General features: G+C 38.6%; 1 protein-coding gene across 1 annotated transcript; it reads left to right on the forward strand.

Annotated features, from left to right (window-relative positions):
* The first annotated feature begins 14761 nt into the window (after positions 1 to 14761).
* LOC148720020 (melanocortin receptor 5-like) lies at positions 14762 to 19838 on the forward strand. Its single transcript, XM_088739005.1, has one exon. It carries the CDS (start codon positions 14762 to 14764, stop codon positions 15710 to 15712), a length of 951 nt encoding a protein of 316 aa, XP_088595131.1. The 3' UTR covers positions 15713 to 19838.
* Positions 19839 to 20170: the final 332 nt, after the last annotated feature.

Consider the following 20170-nt stretch of genomic DNA (forward strand, 5'->3'; position numbering starts at 1 on the left):
CTAATGAGCGAATGTTACTGAGGAAGTTTATGTGTAAATGTTATCATGAAAGTGAAGGTTATGTGACAGTGGCCTGGCAGGTGATGTGTAGAAAAAAAAAATCTCGTCCTTGTAGTTACAAATCATCATAAGAAAAAAAAAATCTCGTTACATGCGATTACGAATGATAACGAGAAAAAACGAAACGAATATTTACTAAGTAACGAAGTGATGGGGGATATGATTAATCTGATAAAAGTAAATTTTAGGGGATGAAGGGCAGGAAAGGACTCTCAAGACTAAATTTTTCCATTGAAATTACATTTGACCTGAGAGAAAAAAAAAACAAAAAATCAATGAAGACTAATGGCGACAACAAATCTAACCGGTGGTAAAGTTAGAGCACAAACATTATTTTAAAGATCTTCAGTGATCCCCTTCTTTGGATAATAGGAAATAGCAGTAGGCTTAGTTCGCTTTAACTCGACGTTAAATCCGTTTCTTTACTGCTGGAAGATTAGCGAAGTCCGATATGTTATTACGGAAAAGTTTGTAAACCCCTCGCCGGCGACTTTGGCGCAAACTTTTCTCGTGTTCTCCCAACATCCCGCGTGGGTTATCAGCTGGTAAACCTATAGAAAGTGCGGTTTACTCATCAACTGTACTCTCATATTTACTCCTATTAGTAGTATGGATAAAAATTTAAAGAGTAATTGAGAAGAGTTGTTAGAGGTATTTGCATTCGATAAAACAATTTCCACTCTTTTCCCCAGCTAATTAAAAGAAAGCCCTTGGCTTGACGCCATATTGCCGCACGAGCTGATAAAATGCGCAAAAAAATAGTTCAAGAGAGTTGTTCGAGGTATTTTTGTTAAACGAAAAGAAATCAAAACTTTTTGCTTTCTAGAGGAAAGCGCTTGGCGTTGACACTATATTGCAAAGCGAGCTGGTTGAGTTTTAGTCTCGAATTTCTTTGATTATTTGTCCAATATGTGTATAAATATATATATATATATATATTGTGGGAGGAAAAAGACAAGTAAACTACAAGTTCATCCCTACAAGCCTGTTTCGTGGTCGCCCACTCATCAGGGGATTTACAATTTACAACAATTTATCACTTATAGAGAGCTATTTACAATGACAGATCAACAGCGCTTTACAATCAATCCTAACCCGCCCATCCCACCCCAGGGGGGTGGGATGGGCGGGTTAGGATCATCCATCACACAGTAATCTCGTGCGTGGGAAATTAACGTCTCCTACCCCTAACCCTGTAGGAGACGGGACCTCCATTTATTCGTCCCTATCCGAGAAGACTAGAATATCTAACCATTTCTTGATGTTATAGAAAGGTAGCATATTCTTCTCAATTATTTTAAGACCTTGAGTGTTGGTCCGGCCGGGGCTCGAACCCTCGACCTCCCGCACAACAGTCCAGCGCTCTATCCATTGAGCTAACCGGGAGGCGGTATATATATATATAAAGATGGATACAGATCCTTGCATGTGTATAAAAATAGTAGATTAAAAATGAAAAAGGGTAAAAATGGTAAAAAACGCCATTAACGATAAGGAAATAAATATTTTGGTACAGGATGATACTCGGGTTTCAAAATGAGGCGACGTGCTAGGGCCTATCCGTTGCAACACAATTATTTCTCAGCCTCCTTAGTTTTCGTAACGCCCTCAAATCCGCCTGTTCTCTCCAAAATCCGTCTGTTACGCACTCTTGGTCAATAATCTCTGCTTTGCTCTTTCACTAGCGATACTTTATCTCCAGATCGATAGGCTTTCCAATTTCGAATTTGGCTGCTTGAAACGATCGCTGCCCGTTTGCCGATCGCACAGTATGTTGGGTAACAAAAATAAGCCCGGCGAGGGTAGCCAGCGGCCTGCAGTGCAAAAACAAACCCGTTAGCTCCCCTGGTCCCCTCGAGAGGTTTTGTCAAGACAGCATTGTTTTGATCGACCAATCACCATCGAATGGAAATGTGTTTACTAATTAAAATATCTCAGTGGAAACCCGAGATCGATCGCCATGTGCGCGTTCCTGAGTGTCAAGCTATGAAGGAAACCTGCGGCGAAATTCCCCTTGCTTAACAATGTAAGTATGTTACCTTGTCATTTGTTTTATGAGGCACTCTGTACACAGAAGTTTCACGAATGGACAGTTGTGTTCAGACATTCGTAATGATATTTCACGCTATGGACTGCAGACCGCTGGCTACCCTCGCCGGGCTTATTTTTGTTACCCAACATACTGTGCGATCGGCGAACGGGCAGCGATCGTTTCAAGCAGCCAAATTCGAATTGGAAAGCCTATCGATCTGGAGATAAAAGTATCGCTAGTGAAAGATCTGTGGGAGGAATTGTGAATCGAGTGAATGGAAAATGGAACTGCAACATCTCTGCTTTGATTTTCTGGAGGAATCGAGACTGGTGGAAATTATTTGGCGGAATTATTCGCTTCGGGCGACGGACGCTTCTAAAATAGGTTTCCGGCCTTGTCTTTCTTTTAGCAGTTGAACACCAACATAGCGCTAACTCGCCGAAAACGCTTCAAAATGGCCTGAGACGCTCGGAATCAACAAAGAAAACAATAAGGCAATAAGGTGAGCCCATTTTATTTCAAAACAAGACATTTTTTTCTCTCTTTTAAGGCAAACCGATAACATCCCATACAAACCTTTATAAATATAAAACGTTACGCAACACGGTAAGAGTCACGTCCGCTTTTCTAGTAGTGAGCTTGGGCTGCCTGTGCTTGGAAAAGAATGGATGTCAAGGTCTTAAAGGTGACAGAATAAGCTCTCAAATCAACGACACTACGATTCTCTAAGGCGATGGGAATTATGGACGTAAAGTGAAAACCGTACTTTCGGACTTCAAGCAGGGCCTAGCGACAATTTGACGATTCGATGACCCGGTAAGTATTATGTTCGAGCAACAATGTGTTCCAAAAGTATTGTTTAATAGAAGATTTTGCGTCAAATTGAAGTTTTTCAGAATTTTCAACATAACGCTGCGCAATTTCTGGCCTTGAAGGCAAGTAAACAACGATCTAAGCATGATGAATTTTACCGCGTGAGCTTTGTGCACTTAAGAAATTCGTACGTTTGTCGCTTATAACAGCAAATCAAAAACTGTTTTGAATAAATATGTCGTCCCGAAATATTTCTTGGCCATTTTAATCTTGCTTCCATGGAACTTGAGATCTCTTCCCAGTCACTCACGGACAAATTCGCATGTTCCATTTTGAAATATGATCCACATGTTTGCACACGTGCGAAAATATTTAGCGATTTTTATCTTTCATCTTGATTTTTGAGTTACAACGTAATATGCACCTATCGCTTTTTTCGTCGGAAATAAGTTCTTTAATGAGTCTTTCGCTGGAGCTTGTTTTTTGGAAAAGATGATTTTTAAAAATATACTGCGCATTGTGTTTGCTTTCTCCAAAATTTTGACCTTTCACAGGCACGTGTTAAACGTAAGTGTCAATGGGTTTAATCTATACTGAGTGAATTTTTGGCCAAAAATTTTTAATATATGTAATGAAATTTTATTGCAAAATTTTCACTTATTGGGAACTCCGCTTTTAGGCTTGTTGCCCAACCTCTCTGTTACTTATTAGATATTAGTGGTTCACGAACTCTGAACTCTTTGTCGATACACAGTTCACATAGCAAGCTATGCATTGTGTTTAGAGGCTATGATGACAATGGCGGCCATAATCATGAACAGAGTTTTCGCCCTGTTGTTGGGGCTGAGTTACAAACAAATTGTAGCTTGGAAGCGCATGAATACCTTTGTAGCTACCTTTAGAATTTAACTCTTGTCGCCTCTTTACGCGCTATTATTGATAAGCGTAAAACCTCTGGTACGGCCGCACAATTTTATCACTTTGTTTAGTTATTTCCATCACCTCGTACATAGATTTTTCGCACTCTCAGTCATCATCAGGTTCAAGTACAAGAATATGTTCAACAACAGCCGAGCCAAACAAATGCGCTGAACACGGCAGCATACAGAAAGGCAGTGTACGGTGCACTATGTGTGCTGTTAGCGTTTGTTGTTTGTTATGCACCATTCTTTCCATTGGAAAGTTGTCATGACTCGTAGTAAAACATCTGCATCACCTTTACTTGTCCTAAAAAGAAATAACTGGCGTCTTTGTTCACCGTTACTTTTACTCGACATTGAACCCGTTTTCTTATTGCTGGAAGATTAGTGAAGTCAGACAAGCATTAAAGCAGACGATCAGGCAAGCAATCTGTTTTCTATGGAGTTAGAATATCCTCGAGTTATACTTGATTGAATTATTACTTTCATTTTAAAGCTGACTGATAGAGATTGCTTGTCAATTAGATTCTTGCTCGAGGTCTTTCGATAGTAGTATACGAAAAAAATTTGTTCAAGATAAGTTGATATACAGTTCTTTTTCTGGTCGATAATTTTGCCGAAATTTTATGTTCAAGCGGAAAAGGAAGACTGAGTGATGAATATACATTCGACTTTTAAAAATATTTTATAGAAAGGGTCGCTTTAATTCCACTTTGATACTGGTTTATCATTCAGTTGCCTCCAATTTTTCTATTCTATATCTACCATTTCCGGCGATTAACTGTTTCCTAACTTCCCTTTAGGTTTTTTCGTTTTACAAAGGCTTATCGAAATTCAGAATTGACCAAAATACACGTGGGATATTTGCAACTATATATCAACTCTAGAAAATAATAGGGCATGGAAATAAAGTGCTCATTGGTTTCTAAAATAAAGTGACACAAGTGAGTTTCCGTATTATATCGTCTGACAGTCATATGAACCGACGTCTTTGTATTTGCCAAGAGAATCATCTTTTAATGCTAATTTGAAAAGTGAAAGCTAACTAAAATTTTATCTGCTGGAATAAGCAGCTGCCAGTTGCGATCAATATGACATCGTTTAGTTTCTTAGCTGTAGTCACTGCGCTAAATTATCAAGAGAATTAGGAGAAGGAACTCCAACAAAAGATTGATAAAGTTGCCGCATTCAGTCTTGGCGATCAAATGACTCTTTTTGTATGTCTATCGACTATCCCCACTTCTGAAAGAAACATAATCGATTGAAAATGAAAAATTATAAGGATGCAAGAAAAAGCGGCATCTAAGGAAAACGAAATAAATGTTTTGGTACCGGATGGAACTGTGGGATCAAAATGAGAGCGAACATGTAGGGCTTAGCTGGTTCCTGTCAAAACAATAATTCCTCCGCATCCATTGATAAAGAATTGGTTCATACTTAGCTTGCGAATAGCGAGTTATGGATGCACACGGGAAGTTTGGAGAGAAGGAGAGAAGCACAAGAGTTGCATGTACGAATTCAGAATGCTTGAATCGATGTTTACTAAAAAATTCACGAACAGAAAACTATGGAAAATTTTGAAATTCTGAAATTCTATCTGGTTATAAAATCAAAATCTTTTATTTAACAATACCCAGTCAGGAAATATCAACACGTAAAAATAATATCAACCGTTCGAGGAATGAAGCAAAACGCTGAAATATTTCTTTCATTGATGAGACCCCTATGGCGCATGATTTACTTTTACTTCATAAGAAAGTATTTTTCTCGTCTTATTGTGAACAAGTCTTTGGAAGAAAACAAGTAGAATCTGGAGTTTTGTAGGCAACCTCTGGCTTGTCGTCATTTAGAATAGTCTCAGTCTATGAATGAGGTGGCGTTGTCTTTGGGTTTCCCGAAGAATTTAACTTTTAATGTTAATTTGTATTTAAATTTCACTTCACTAATCGGGATAAAATGCTTATTGCGGCCCACATGTACTGAATTGCCTGGTAAATTAGCTGCATTCGCTACTTGGAATAATTAAAGGGGATTTGAAAGAAAAAAATGGAGGTAGTAAGAAACTCTATACCAGAAATCCAAAAAAATGCTGCATCAACACGACAGACAATTTTCTCATGCATTGAAAATGAGGAAAAGGTGGTGATGAAGTCTTTTTTGTGATTAATGTCCAGGAGGTTCGGTTTCAAGAATCGTGGCTGAGTGTGTGTCGTTAAGACGAAATATTCATTGTTGTCGCCGCAGATAACCTCCAAGAAAAATGAAACAAATACAGAATAATTTCGACAACAAATTTCACAAGAGGTGAAACACAGACGAAAACACTCGAACGACTGATATGCACTTTGGTGGGTAAGTCTCAACCAAAATCAGTTTCTTTCGAAGCAATTGAAATTATTTTTTCCATCACAGCGTTTCTTGGAAGTTTTGTCCTCCATGTTACCCTTCACAAGGAATCTTGCCTTCACAGACAGTTCAAACTCTTGTTTCGTTGTTTGGCGACAACTGATCGGTGGTTGGTCTTGTTGCCCAGCTTCTCTAACTTAACATGAGCAAGTGACAAAACTTCTTCTAATATTAATAAGCATTATGCTTTAAAAGAAAAACGATATTGCATGAAAAATGTTGTCGATTCTCGAAAATATGTAACGCATCCAGTTTGACGCTGGTGCATGTTTAAGTTGTCTTCAAGTCTTTTTGATTCTATGTCCACCACTTCTGAGCGAGTAACTGTTTTCCAAATCGTCGCTTCTTTTTTCTTTCAAGACGTTTTCACAAAGCGTTTTTGAAATTCATAATTAATCGTACATGTAGAAAAAAGAAAACGCGAAAAAACAGCTAGGACAATATCCAGCCATCTCGACCACACGCTTGGTCAATAACGCATATTAATGCCGTTTTCGTGAGCAGTTACATGGCCGATGTCTTTGTCTTTGCCGACGAAATTAACTTTAAATACTTATTTGTACTGAAATTTCACTTTCCTAGTCGAAATATAAAGTGCTAAATGCAGCCCACATTTGATTAGCTCGTAGTAGAGCTGCAGTCGCCACTCAGAATAATCTAAGAGAATTTTAATAGAAAGTTTCCGGAGATAGTAAGAACTCCTGTATAATAAATGAAATAACGGGATATATACGCTTTCATACCTAAAGTACCCGACAAGTTCAAGGGAAAAAATCGCCCTTTGAACACAATAGACAATTGTCTGGGGCATTGATAATGAGGGAGAGGTGATAAGAAAGTCTTTTGGAGATTAATGTCAAGGAAGTGCGGTTTTCATCAATCGTGGCTGGGTATGTGCCGTTGAGACAAAATATTTCTCAATACAATCACAGATAACCTGCAGGAAAAAGAAAACGAATACAGAATAATGACTTCGTCTCGGTCCATAAAAACGCACAAAAGTAACTCGGCCAGTATCCGGCCATCTTGACCTCACGCTTGGTCAATAACGAAGTGGACGATCGAATTGAAAGAGAACTCAAGGGTCATTTGCGAGAAGGGACTCAGATAAAACGGACTTTCAAATCTGAAATTCATTTCAACGACGAAAAAGAATTTCGAATGAAAAACAGTTAAGAGATTTTTAACACAAAATGGTTGCAGTATATCTAATATGTCGCTGCTGTCTTTTCAATTTTTCTCCAAAAACGGTGGAATAGTTTCATTTAATTATTGACTCTAAAATGACAACCTATCAAAATGAAACTCCTTATTTCATAATTTGAAAAACAGTGACAAAAGAGTGTTCCCTTACTGTATTGTCAAATAGTGATATAGCCGATGCCTCTGTGTTTGCCGACGAAATTAACTTTTAAAACTAATTTGAAATTAAATGTCACTTTACTAATGGATATAAAGTGCTCCTTGCGGCCCTCATCTAATTGGCGTGTGGTTAAGCTGCAGTCGCTACTAGAAATAACCTGCAGGAAAAATGAAATGAATACAGAATAATGTTAACAAAAAATTCCACAAGAGGTGCAACAGAGACGAAAACATTTTTACTGATATGCTCTCCCTCAAGCCCTTTGGTGGGTGGGCCTCAATCAGAAATAGTTCCTTTCGCAGCAGTTAACATCATCCTCTCTATCACAGCGCTTCTTGGAAATTCTCTAATCCTTGTTGCCCTTCACAAGGAATCTTCCCTTCAATCGCCGTCCAAACTCTTGTATCGATGTCTGGCAACAACTGATCTGTTGGTTGGTTTTGTTTGCCAGCCTCTCCATGCTACTCTTTGGATGTCCGTAGTTCGCGAACACCGGAGTCTTTGTCGATACTTAGGCTATGCAAACTACATAAGCTATGCATTATGTGGAGTGTCTCTGTTGACGATGACGGCCATATGCGTCGACAGACTTTTTGCCCTGTTGTTGGGGCTGAGATACAAACAAATCGTAACTTTGAAGCGCACCTATATCATTGTAGTTACCTTCTGGGTTTTTTCTCCTTTCTGGACTTCCTTAAACGCCATATTTGATCACCGCATACTGTATTTGTGCACCGGCATATTTATACTACTTTGCCTGATTATTTCACTGGCCTCGTACACAAAGATTTTTTGCACTCTCAGGCATCATCATACTCAAGTACACGGTAATGTTCAACAACAGCCGAGCCAACCAAGTGCACTAAACATGGCGCGATACAGAAAGGCAGTGCACAGTACACTGTGGGTACAGTTAGCATTGATTGTTTGTTATGCGCCATTCTTTATTGTATTGTTATTGGCAATCGTTCATAATGGAATATCTTCGTCACACTTGTTCGTCATATTGCAAATAACAATTGTCTTAGTCTACTTTAATTCAACGTTAAATCCGTTTCTTTACTGCTGGAAGATTAGTGAAGTAAGACTAGCAGTAAAGCAGACAATCAGACAAGCACTTTGCTGTCCATGGAGTTAGATCACTCGTAGCTACACTCGAATTAATATTTTTAAAGCTGAGTCATACAGTCACGATTACTACCTGCCGTACAGAACGCTTGTCCGACATTTTATTGGATGGAAAGAAATAAGAAACGTAAGTTGGATGTTTAAACACAGTCTCTAACACTTACGAATTTTAGAGTTGTAAAATACTAATAGTGAACAATGTGTAGATGAGCATATAGAATAAAGCGGATCATTACGAGTTCTTCTAGTCAGAGTTTTTTTTTTGTCACTGGATCTTTTCATTTACGAAATTGCATATAACGACTTATCGTCTTCGCTCAGCTAGAAACAAATTTCTACTTGAGAGGAGGGAGTTTAAAAAAAAAAATATGAAGTAATTATTGTACCACAGATGTCTGTGCGTTTCACTGTTGATGCTAATTTATCAATCTGAGGCTGCGAATTAGACGGATTGAAAAATGCTACATAACTTTTTCCATTCCAAATTTGATTCAAAGCTTTTGTAATACGTTGGCACCCATAACCAAAAAAAAAGAGAAAACATTCATAATAGCTTGATGCATTTAGAGATGTCTCAATTCCAATTCTTTTTCTTAGACCAAGTAAAGTCACCATCTTGAACTTTTTATTTCCAGGAGTTTTTCAATGGTTGATAATGATTCAAGTCTTAACTACATACAAGTAAATAAAGGCTGAAAGTTTCTAAAGAAACTGTGGTGCTGCGTCGGTGGGGGTAACAAGGTAATTGGTTTTATCAATTAAGTTGAAATTGTAAATTGGCCACCGAAACGATTAAAGAAGCTGACGTTTCGAGTGTTAACCCTTCGTCAGAGCGAATGGAGGAGTTGTGGGTTGTATATGGTTCTCTAAGCAGAAAGCGGAGCTACGCCATTGGTGGGAACATGGCAACGAAAACACCACGAATAAATAGGGGAATGATAAGCATTCGTTGATACCTGCACTTGATTAGCACACTACCAACAAAAACTCATTAAAGTAGAGAGTGATAATTTTCTCCCTTTAAAATAAAAATACTGAAGATGCCTCTTTCTTCCCTCTTTTCGCTGTTTCATACCTAAGGCACCTGACAAGTCAAAGGGAAAAACTTGGAAGTTTATGTAATAGAAATATTTGACATAACATTCCGGAAAAATGAAAATGGATTGATCTGAAAGCAAACTCTGTAAGAACCGGTGAAGATCAATTTCATTTTATGTCCTTTATTAAACTCAATTAACATCTGCAGTAATAAAACATCTTCAAATATTAATAAGCATTGTGTTTTAAAGGGGAAAACAATATTACATGAAAAGTGTTGTCGACTGTTGAAAATATTTAATATATCGAGTTTAACGTTGGTGCATGTTTAAGTTGTCTACAAGTTTTCTTGGTTCTGTGTCTACCACTTCCGAGCGATGAACTGTTCCTAATTTTAGCTTGTTTTTTCTTTTAACTGTCGTTGTCACAGAGCTTTATTTAAATTCATAATTAACCACAACGCAGAGAAAGATATTTTCCTCTAAATTACCGACCCAGAGGAATGTCAGTTAGCTCAATGTACTGCTTCTTTTGTCTCTCAAAAGACTGAAAAAAGTCAGTTTCCTTATCATATCGTCAAACCAAAATGCAGCTGGCCGATGACTTCCTGTTTGCTAAAGGAATTAAGTGTCAGTGCTAATTTGAAGAAACAGCTACAAAGGAAACGAAAAATATAGAATTATGTCGACAACGAATTTCACTAGGGGTGAAACACAGACCAAAACAATTGTAGAACTGCTATGAAGCCCTCTTTGGTGGGCTTCGACAACTTGGATCGGCATTTCCTTTCGCAGCGGTCGATATTGAAGGTAATGTATCCACGAGTTGTTCACAGTTTCCTTTAATTTCCCTACTGAGAGATGAACAACAGCGAGGGGATTAGAGAGGTTACCATATTCACAGTTTCCTTTCAAACTTAAGGTCGGAGAGAAGTGTCTCCTCTTATCAAATAATTTGGATATATCAACAAAGTTGAAATGGTAAATTGGCCACCGTAATGATTACAAAAGCTGACGTTTCGAGCGTTAGCCCTTCGTCGGAGCGAAGGGCTAAGCTCCGACGAAGGGCTAACGCTCGAAACGTCAGCTTTTGTAATCATTACGGTGGCCAATTTACCATTTCAACTTTGTTGATATATCCAAATTATTTCGTTACTCCCACCGACGCAGCCCCAAACAGTTTCTTTCGAAACTATCAGCCTTTCTCCTCTAATCACCCTGCCATGAAAAATATCTTTGGTGGAGTTTCCATATTTTGTCTGTGAACGGAATAAATCATGACATCAATGTTATAACTTGCAGCAAGAGCGAAATACTTGAGCTTCATTATTGCAGTGTGATCGACATAGACCACTCGTCGCTGTGCAGACTGGGGGTCTGGCGAAAAATAAGTTTTGGCTTGGGGCGACGCAAATAATAGAGAATTGGTGAATAACAAAACTATGTTTGAAACATGTGTCCTAAACCAAGTTCATGGGCAAAAAATAAAAGAGAATTTCTCTCGAAGGGAAGTCGAGAGGATCGCTCTCAGCGAAAGCGGCACGTAACAACTGTTCACTGAGGTGGAGATGGCTATGTCGCTAGCCACCGATGATAACGCTGAGAGAATAAATGTTTAAGTATATACGATGACAATGAGATAATGAAGCAAAAAAAGATGATTTCAACTCATTTATTCCTGCAACGATTACAATATTGCCTGGCACAAATCCTGCGCGAAAATGCACGGTGTTGAATAGCAAAGAATATTCCGAGTTTGATTAGCCAATTAGACCGCGCCTCTAACGCTATAGACTATTTAAGTATATATTTATTAAAGTCTACCCATTAGTGGAACAATGTATAGAATTTAAAGGAATCCGATAAGCTGCTATTAGTTAGAAATTTGTTCCTCTCGCAAATAATAGTAAATGCAAAACATAGACATACTATGAGCGTGGCCATAAGCATGGCCAGACTTCACACTCTATTGCTGGGGCTGAGATAAAGACGAATTGCGACATTAAAGAGGACATATATCACTGCAGTTCTGTTTTGGGTTATGTCCTGTGTCGCCGCTTTATGCTACACTTTAACTTACCGTATACCTTTTTGGTGTGGATATACAGGTATACCATCCTGCCTAGTTACTTCTATCGCCTCGTACATAAAGATTTTCCGCGCTCTGAACATGGCGCGATACAGAAAGGCAGTATACAGTGCACTGTGGGTGCAGTTGGGATAAGTTGTCTGTTATATACCAAGTTTTATGGTAGATATTCTGCTTATCTACACCAACACATCTTCAGTGTCCCAAATTATTAGCAGAGAACTGCTTCTTTTTTTATTTTCTTTAATTCGACCTTCAACCCGTTTATTTACTGCCTAAAGACTAGTGAGATAAGATAAGCGGTGACGTAGACAATCAGAGAAGCACTTTGCTGTGCATGAAGTGGGAAATAATTCAATGTGATTGCACAAGAGGCTGTCATGCTGTAAAAAGTCTAGTGCACTTAATTGAATCACTGCTAACAACTGAAAAAAGATTAGAAACAAGCTTATCAGATAAAACTTCACCTCAACAACAGTTTTAGGTAATAACATTTTCAGATGATAAAACACCCTCCTCACATCAAAGATAGTTTGCTGAAAAAATCATTTTCCCCATGGGAAGGAATATTTCTATCGTGCATGATGCTCGAAAATAAAAGTCTTAGATCGATGGAGAGGCCTTTTAGAGTATATAGACGGAAGGATTTATCAAAGCATTACCTGTTCCAAAGAAGTTGTTAAGAAGTTACATTTGATAAAGGCTAATTCCACGAACTGCCACATGGTAATAAGTTGACATCTTTTGTGACAAAATAGACATAAGTAATCATATTTTAGTGAGTGAACGTTGCTGAAGAAGTTTGTGAGTAACTTTTATTAAGAAAGTGAAGTTTAGGTGATCGTGGCCTGGCAGGTGCTATGAAGAAAAAAATAAATCTCACTACATATAGTTACAAATAATCATTCGAAAAAACGAAACAAATGTTTATTGAGTAACGAAATGAGTAACAAGGGGATGGGGAATATGATTAATCTGATGAAATTAAATTTTGGGTGATCAAGGATAGGAAAGGGCTCTCAAGACTAAACGTTTCCATTGCAATCACATTTGACCTGAGTGAAAAAAAAAAAACAGTGAGGACTAATGGCGAAAACAAATCTAACCGGTGGTATAGGTAGAGCACAGACTTTATTTGTTGATCTTCAGTGCCCCCCTTCTTTGGAAGATGGGAAATAGCAGTAGGCTAAGTTCACTTTAACCCAAAGTTAAATCCGTTCTTTACTGCTTGAAGGTTAGTGAAGTCCGATATGTTATTGGAAAAGTTTGTAAACCCCTCGCCTGCGCCTCGTGGTTCACAAACTTTTCTCGGCTTCTCCCAACATCCTTCGTGGCTTATCAGCGGTAAACCGATAGAAAGTGCGGTTCACTCATCAATTGTACTCTCATCTTTACTCCTCCTCGCAATATGAATGCGCTGGATAAAATTTCAAAGTGTAACTTAGAAGAGTTGTTTGAGGTATTCTGCATTCGATAAAATAATTTCCACTCTTTTCTCCGGCTAATTAAAAGAAAGTGCTTGGCGTGGACACCGTATTGCCACACGTGCTGGCAAAATAGTACAAGAGAATTGTTCGAGTTATTTGTGTTGTACGAAAAGAAATCAAAAGTTTTTTGCTTTCTAAAGGAAAGCATTTGGTGCTGACGCCATATTGCCAAGCAAGCTGATTCAGTTTTGGTCTCGAATTTCTTTGGTTATTTGTCCAACAGTCTATGAATATATATCTAAAGATGGATACAGATCCATGCATCTGTATAAAAATAGTGGATTGAAAATGAAAAAAGGTTAAAATGGTAAAAAGTGACATCTAACGAAAAGGAAAAAAATAGTTTGGTACAAGATAAAAGCCTGGTCTCAAAATGAGGCCAGGTGCTAAGGTATAGCCGTTGCAACACAATTAATTCTCAAACTGCCTCTTCCCTCCAAAATGCGCCTGTTACGCACTCTTAGTCAAAAACGTCTGGGTTGCTCGCGTTATTCCGCGGCTCAGTACCTTGTATAATTGTACAACTGGCAGCCCCCGTAGCCAAGATAAAGCGAACCCTGTGTTCTGATTGGCTACCCGAACGGGCAAGATGGGCCCATCTTGCCCGCTCTGGATTGCCCGCTTTAATCCAACGCAAGAGACAAAAGCATGTGGAGCGGATTTAAAAATTTCGTAACTTTTGGACAACGTCTAAGATAAAAACGCAAAAAGCAGCAGAGGACATTCAAAACAAAGCTGAAGTTAAACGAGCCTCTTAAGTACTAAGATTTCATTTCACTAATCCAGATATAAAATGGTAATTGCGACCCACATTTGATTGGCTAGTAGTTAAGCTGCAGTCGCCACTTGGAATAAGCAAAGAGAAGTTGATAGAAAAATTAAAGAGGTAGTAAGAACTCCTATACAAGAATTAAAAAAAAAATGCTGCATTTTCTAAGCGATGACATCACTCGATTCGCGTGTCTTACAGCTATTTTGATTCCCCCCCACCCAATGAATGAATGATTTAAGGGGATATAACGTTGAGTTGATAACTTTTGTTTATTTTCAACTTCCTGAGGATGATTATGATTAGTGTCCAAGCTTCACACAAATAATATGGGCAACTGATTAGCACCCTATCAACTGAAGTTTATCCTGGTAGAGAGGGAATAATTTTTATCGCGCGTACTGTTAAAAGAAAACTTTAAATTTTCTCTACATTTGCTTCTTATTTCTATTCCATACATTAGGCGCCTGCCAAGTTCACAACAGACAATTTTCTCGCGCCCTGCTAAGTGAGGAAAAGGTGACGAGGAAGTCTTTTGAGATAAATGTGAAAGAAGTCCAGTTTCAGCAATCGTGGCTGGGTGTGCGCCGTTTAGACAAAATATTTCTCGTTGTAATCACATATAACCTGCAAGAAAAAGGAGTCCAATACAGAATAATGTCGACGACAAATTTCACAAGAGGTGTAACAGTGACGAAAACATTGTTACTAACATGCTTTCCCTCAAGCCCTTTGGTGGGTGGGCCTCCGCCAAATATAGTTTCTTTCGCAGCAGTTAATCTTCTCCTGTCCATTACAGCGTTTCTTGGAAACTCTCTCATTCTTGTCGCCCTTCACAAGGAATCTTCCCTTCATCGACCGTCCAAACTCTTGTATCGATGTCTGGCAACAACTGATCTGTTGGTAGGTCTTGTTTCCCAGCCTCTCCATTCTACTTCATTGATATCCTTGATTCGCGAACACTGGGATGTTTGTCGATACATAGGCTATGCAAACCACACAAGCTTTGCCTTATGTACGGTGTCTCTGTTGACGATGACTGCCCTAACCGTGGACAGACTTCTTGCACTGCTGTTGGGGCTGAGATACAGACAAATCGTAACGTTGAAGCGCACCTATATCATTTTCGCTGCTATTTGGGCTTTTTCTCTCGTCGCGGCCTTCTTAACCCTCAAAATTGACTATCGTATAGTGTACTTGTGCATTGGCACAGTTATACCCCTTTGCCTAATTATTTCACTGGCCTCGTATACAAAGATTTTTTGCACTCTCAGGTATCATCATACTCAAGTACACGATCATGTCCAATATCCGCCAAGCCAACCAAATGCACTGAACATGGCGCGATACAGAAAGGCGGTGCACAGTGCACTTTGGGTGCAGTTAGCATTAATTGTTTGTTATGCGCCATCCTCTACTGTATCGTTATTGGCAATCGTTCATAATGTAATATCTTCGTCACACTTGTTCGCCATAAAGGAGATAACAACTGTCTTAGTCTACTTTAATTCAACGTTAAATCCGTTTCTTTACTGCTGGAAGATTAGTGAAGTAAGACAAGCAGTAAAGCAGACAGTCAGACAAACACTTTGCTGTCCATGGAGTTAGATCGCTCGTAGCTGCATTCGAATGAATATTTTCAATGCTGAGTCATACAGTCACGACCATTACCTGCTGTAGAGAACGCTTGTCCGACATTTTATTGAATAGGAAGAAATAAGAAACGTATATTCTCTTCTCCATCACAGCGTTTCTTGGAAACTGTTTCATTCTTGTTGCCCTTCACAAGGAATCTACCCTTCATCGAAACTCTTGTATCGTTACCTAGCAACAACTGATCTGTTAGTTGGTCTTGTTATACAGCCTGTCAATCCTGCCTTTGTGATATCCTTGGTTCACGAACATTGGGTTATTTGTCAATACGCAAATATCGCAGCCTACATATCAAGCATAGCATTATTTGGGGTTTCTTTGCTGACAATAGCGGCCATCAGCGTGGACAGACTTCTCGCCCTGTTCTTGGTGCTGAAATACGGACAATTTTTAACTTTAACGCGCACCTTTTATTATTGTAGCTACCTTTTGGGTTTTTTGTCTTTTCGAGACCTCTTTAATCGCTATAATTTGATCATTATATAACGTATTTGTGGAACTAGATATTAAAACCACTTTGCCTGACTGTTTCACTGGCCTCGTACACAAAAATTTGTCGCACTCTCAAGTATCATAAGACTCAAGAAAACGATCATGATCAACAACCGCCGAGGCAATCAAATTTTGCTCACTCCATGCACTAAATATGGCGCGATACAGAAAGGCAGTGCACAGTACACTGTGAATGGAGTTAGCTTTAGTTTGTTATGCGCAATCTTTTTTTGTGGCAAATGTGATCGCTCTTGGAAAAACATATTAATCGAGCTTAAGTGTCCTAAGAAGAATAACAATTGTCTTAGTTCACTTTAACTCGACGTTAAATCCGTTTCTTAATTGCTGGAAGATTAGTTTTATTTATTTATTTATTTAATCTTTATTTAAACACGATCAATTCATCAGCCTATAAAAATACATATCACATACGCTAAGATATTTAAAATTAAAACTACATACCATAACACTAAAGCTGTTTTCCGTGAATGCCGTGCATTAGACTTAAAGAATGTCATTGATCTTACGTTTAAATAACCTCAGAGACTCTGTGTTCCTTATATCGCGTGGTAGGCTGTTCCATAATGTGGCGCCATTGCAGCTAAAGCTTTTTCTGTAATAATTAGTGCGCGGTAGTGGAACATTAAGCTTATTTTCAGAGTCCCTGAGGTCATAAGTAGAGTCACGCCACGTAAACTTTGAATATAGATACCTTGGAGCTAGCCCGTGCAGACATCTAAACATCATGGTGGCTTTATGGATTTCCTGCTGGCGTGCAAGATTTTTCCACCCTAAAAACTCGAGTAGCTCAGTTGCATCAGCATCATAGTTAGAGAATGTCAACACACGGGCTGCTCTATTCTGCAATTTCTGCAGTTTGTCTCGTAGCGTTTTCCCACAGCTACCCCAAACAATGTCACAGTAATCAAAGTGAGGTTTTACTAAAGCTTGGTAGATGAAATGTAAGGTTGATGCTGGGATCAGGTGCCTAATTCGCTTTAGGGCCCCGATACCAGAGGTGATCTTTTTCGTTAGTTTTTCGATGTGACTATGCCAATCGAGTTTATCGTCTATTATTACACCAAACGATTTTGTAGCTGTAACCTGGCTCAATTGAGTATTGTTCAATCTAGTTGTTGGTGAGGCTGTGAGAGTATTCAGTCTCTGCCTCGACCCTATTAACATGAATTCGGTTTTAGTCATGTTCAACGTGAGTTTGTTCGCTTGTAGCCAGTTGAAGACGTTTTCTAGGTCTTCATTTAAACAAAACTGAACGTTCTCAAGATTGCCTCCCGCATATGTAAGGTGCGTGTCATCGGCATACATTCTCGGTTTACAATTTGATAAGCAATTTGGAAGATCGTTGATATATAATAAGAACAGTATTGGACCGAGGATGGTCCCTTGGGGGACGCCGCAAGTCAACGAGTAGCTACTGGATAGTGACCCGTTCACAGAGCATTTTTGTGTTCGGTTTTCCAAATATGACTGAAACCATCTGAAAGATTTTCCATGTATACCATAATAGTTTAGTTTCGATAGAAGGATCTGATGATCAACAGTGTCAAAAGCTTTTTTCAAATCTAGAAAAATGACTCCATTGATTTTCTCGTTATCAATATTATACGCCCAAGAACCTGTCGCTTCCAACAAAGCTGTTACAGTTGAATGATTAGCACGAAACCCTGATTGGTTTTGACATAGAATATCGTGCTCTTCCAAATAGGCATATAATTGTTCATAAACTATCCTTTCAAACACCTTCGCCATTATTGGAATCACCGATATTGGGCGGTAATTGTTAGCATCACCGCGGTCACCCTGTTTATAAAGAGGGGTAATCCTTGCATATTTCCAGTCGTCTGGAAACGTCCCTTGGCTAATAGATTGATTGAAAATATCATATATCGGCACACAAATAAGATCAGCACATTCCCTGATAAACCTAGCAGATATTTTGTCAAGGCCCGTTGCCTTTGACTTGTCTAGTTTATTTAAAAGTGAAAATACTTTAGTTGGATTGGTGGGTTGGAGCTTAAACCGTTTATCTGTTGCGGTAAGATATCTTTGATAGGCAGCACTATCACAATTTATCTCACTGGCAAGTTTTGGACCAATATTAGCAAAGTGGTTATTGAATTCGTTTGATAGCTCCAACGGATTAGTTATCGTTAATCTGTTCACTTTTAGTGACGCCACTGGCGTTTTCCCAGATTTTCGAGAAGTTAGCTCGTTTATAGTCTGCCAGGTCTTTCGGGAGTCGCTGGTGTGCTTATTACAACTATTTTGGTAATAAACTTGCTTAGCTGAGCGTATTTGCTTATTGACTATATTTCTTTGTTTCTTAAATAATGAAGTAAGATAGTGAAGTAAGATAGTGAAGTAAGACAAGCCGCAAAGGTGACAATCAGATAAGCACTTTGCATTCCATGGAGTTAGATCCCTCGTTGGCTTCACTCGAAAGAATATTAGGGACTTTAAGATACCTGGACGGCTGTTTCAGAGGACGGCTGACCGGAAGTAATTTTACACGTGTAGACTGTATTGCGCATGTCTGCACAACACGTGTTGCCGTCCAGTTGTTGTCGAGGACTTCAGAATTGGAGTTTTGTCGTCCACAAGTGAACGTAGGTACATTTGACTAGCATTTCTTTTAAAATTTATATTTTTCAATCGATAAGGCTGTCCTTACTGTTATTTCTTGTTTTGATAAACAAAAGTTAAAAAATTGAAATGTAAAATACCGTCGCTAATGAGTGTTTGTTTGCTGTGCTTCGCAGTGATGGCGAATATGTCAACTAAACTTGAATGAAATTGAATTTTCTGGCTTCTGTTTCCAGAATTATTTTGCTCACTCTATGTATCACGTAAATTACTGCTATTCACCATAAATGTTCAGCCATAAACGCCAATTTTTTTCCAATTGTGATTTTAAGTAAGACAGCTCCAAATTAACTGGCTTATTAGCTTCTTACAGAAACAGTAACTCTTCGTCGGTCGGTAGCTTTTCTGCGTAAGCAATAACAATCATTTCGCGAGTCTTTTAAAAAGATGCTATGATTTACGAACAGTGCTAGAAACTTCAGGTTCGCTACCGTCCTCCGTTCAAACAACCCGCTCCTTAACGTAGAAAGTTTCCCGCCAAGAACGTCGGTTTCGGCCCAGTCCTCCGCGCCTAATATTACCGTCCTCGAGGTCAGCCGTCCAGGTATCTTAAAGTCCCTATTTTCAAAGCTGAGAGATACAGTCACGATTATCACCAGCCATAGAGAACGCTTGTCAGATGTGCCACTAGATAGGAAGAAAGAACAAACTTAAGTTGGATCTCTGTACATAGTCTATAACACTAGAGATGTAAACAATGATGTGAACAATGTATAAATGAGCGTACAGAATAAAACGGACCATTATCAGTTCTTACAGTGAGAGTCCTTTCACTGGATCTTTCTATATTCCGAAATTGAAAATAACGACTTATCTTTTTCACTCAGCTACAAATGAATTACTACCTGAGATGGAGTAGTTTCAAATAAATTGTAAAATAACAGTACTCTCACAGATGTCTGCGTGTCTGACTCTTGATGTTAATTTTTTACGACATGAAACTTTACCGATAAGACAAACAAGTTGTGTTGCACAGCAGACTCTCCCATCTAATCTAAGTCTTTTGAGAAGACAGAGCCGGATTACAAAGTCTCCCTTAAATTGCTTTTACTAACTTTACTTACTAATTGCAATGAACTCTTAAATAAATAATAGAAATGGAATTGGCATATGTGTTACAAAAAAAACATTTTGAGGGCGCATTTTTACGGAGTAAACGGATATGAAGAAGTCCTATGGTAAATTTTGCTAATGAAATTAGAATCAAATAACCTTTTAGCGAATTTTGATAAATCGCAAATATACATCCATTGATTT

This window comes from Stylophora pistillata, chromosome 11 (assembly GCF_964205215.1).
Source record: "Stylophora pistillata chromosome 11, jaStyPist1.2, whole genome shotgun sequence".
Classification (NCBI taxonomy): Eukaryota; Metazoa; Cnidaria; class Anthozoa; order Scleractinia; family Pocilloporidae; genus Stylophora; species Stylophora pistillata.

Coding starts and splice junctions, on each gene's coding strand:
- LOC148720020 (XM_088739005.1), top strand. CDS start 14,762: ATGTCGACGACAAATTTCACAAGAGGTGTAACAGTGACGAAAACATTG.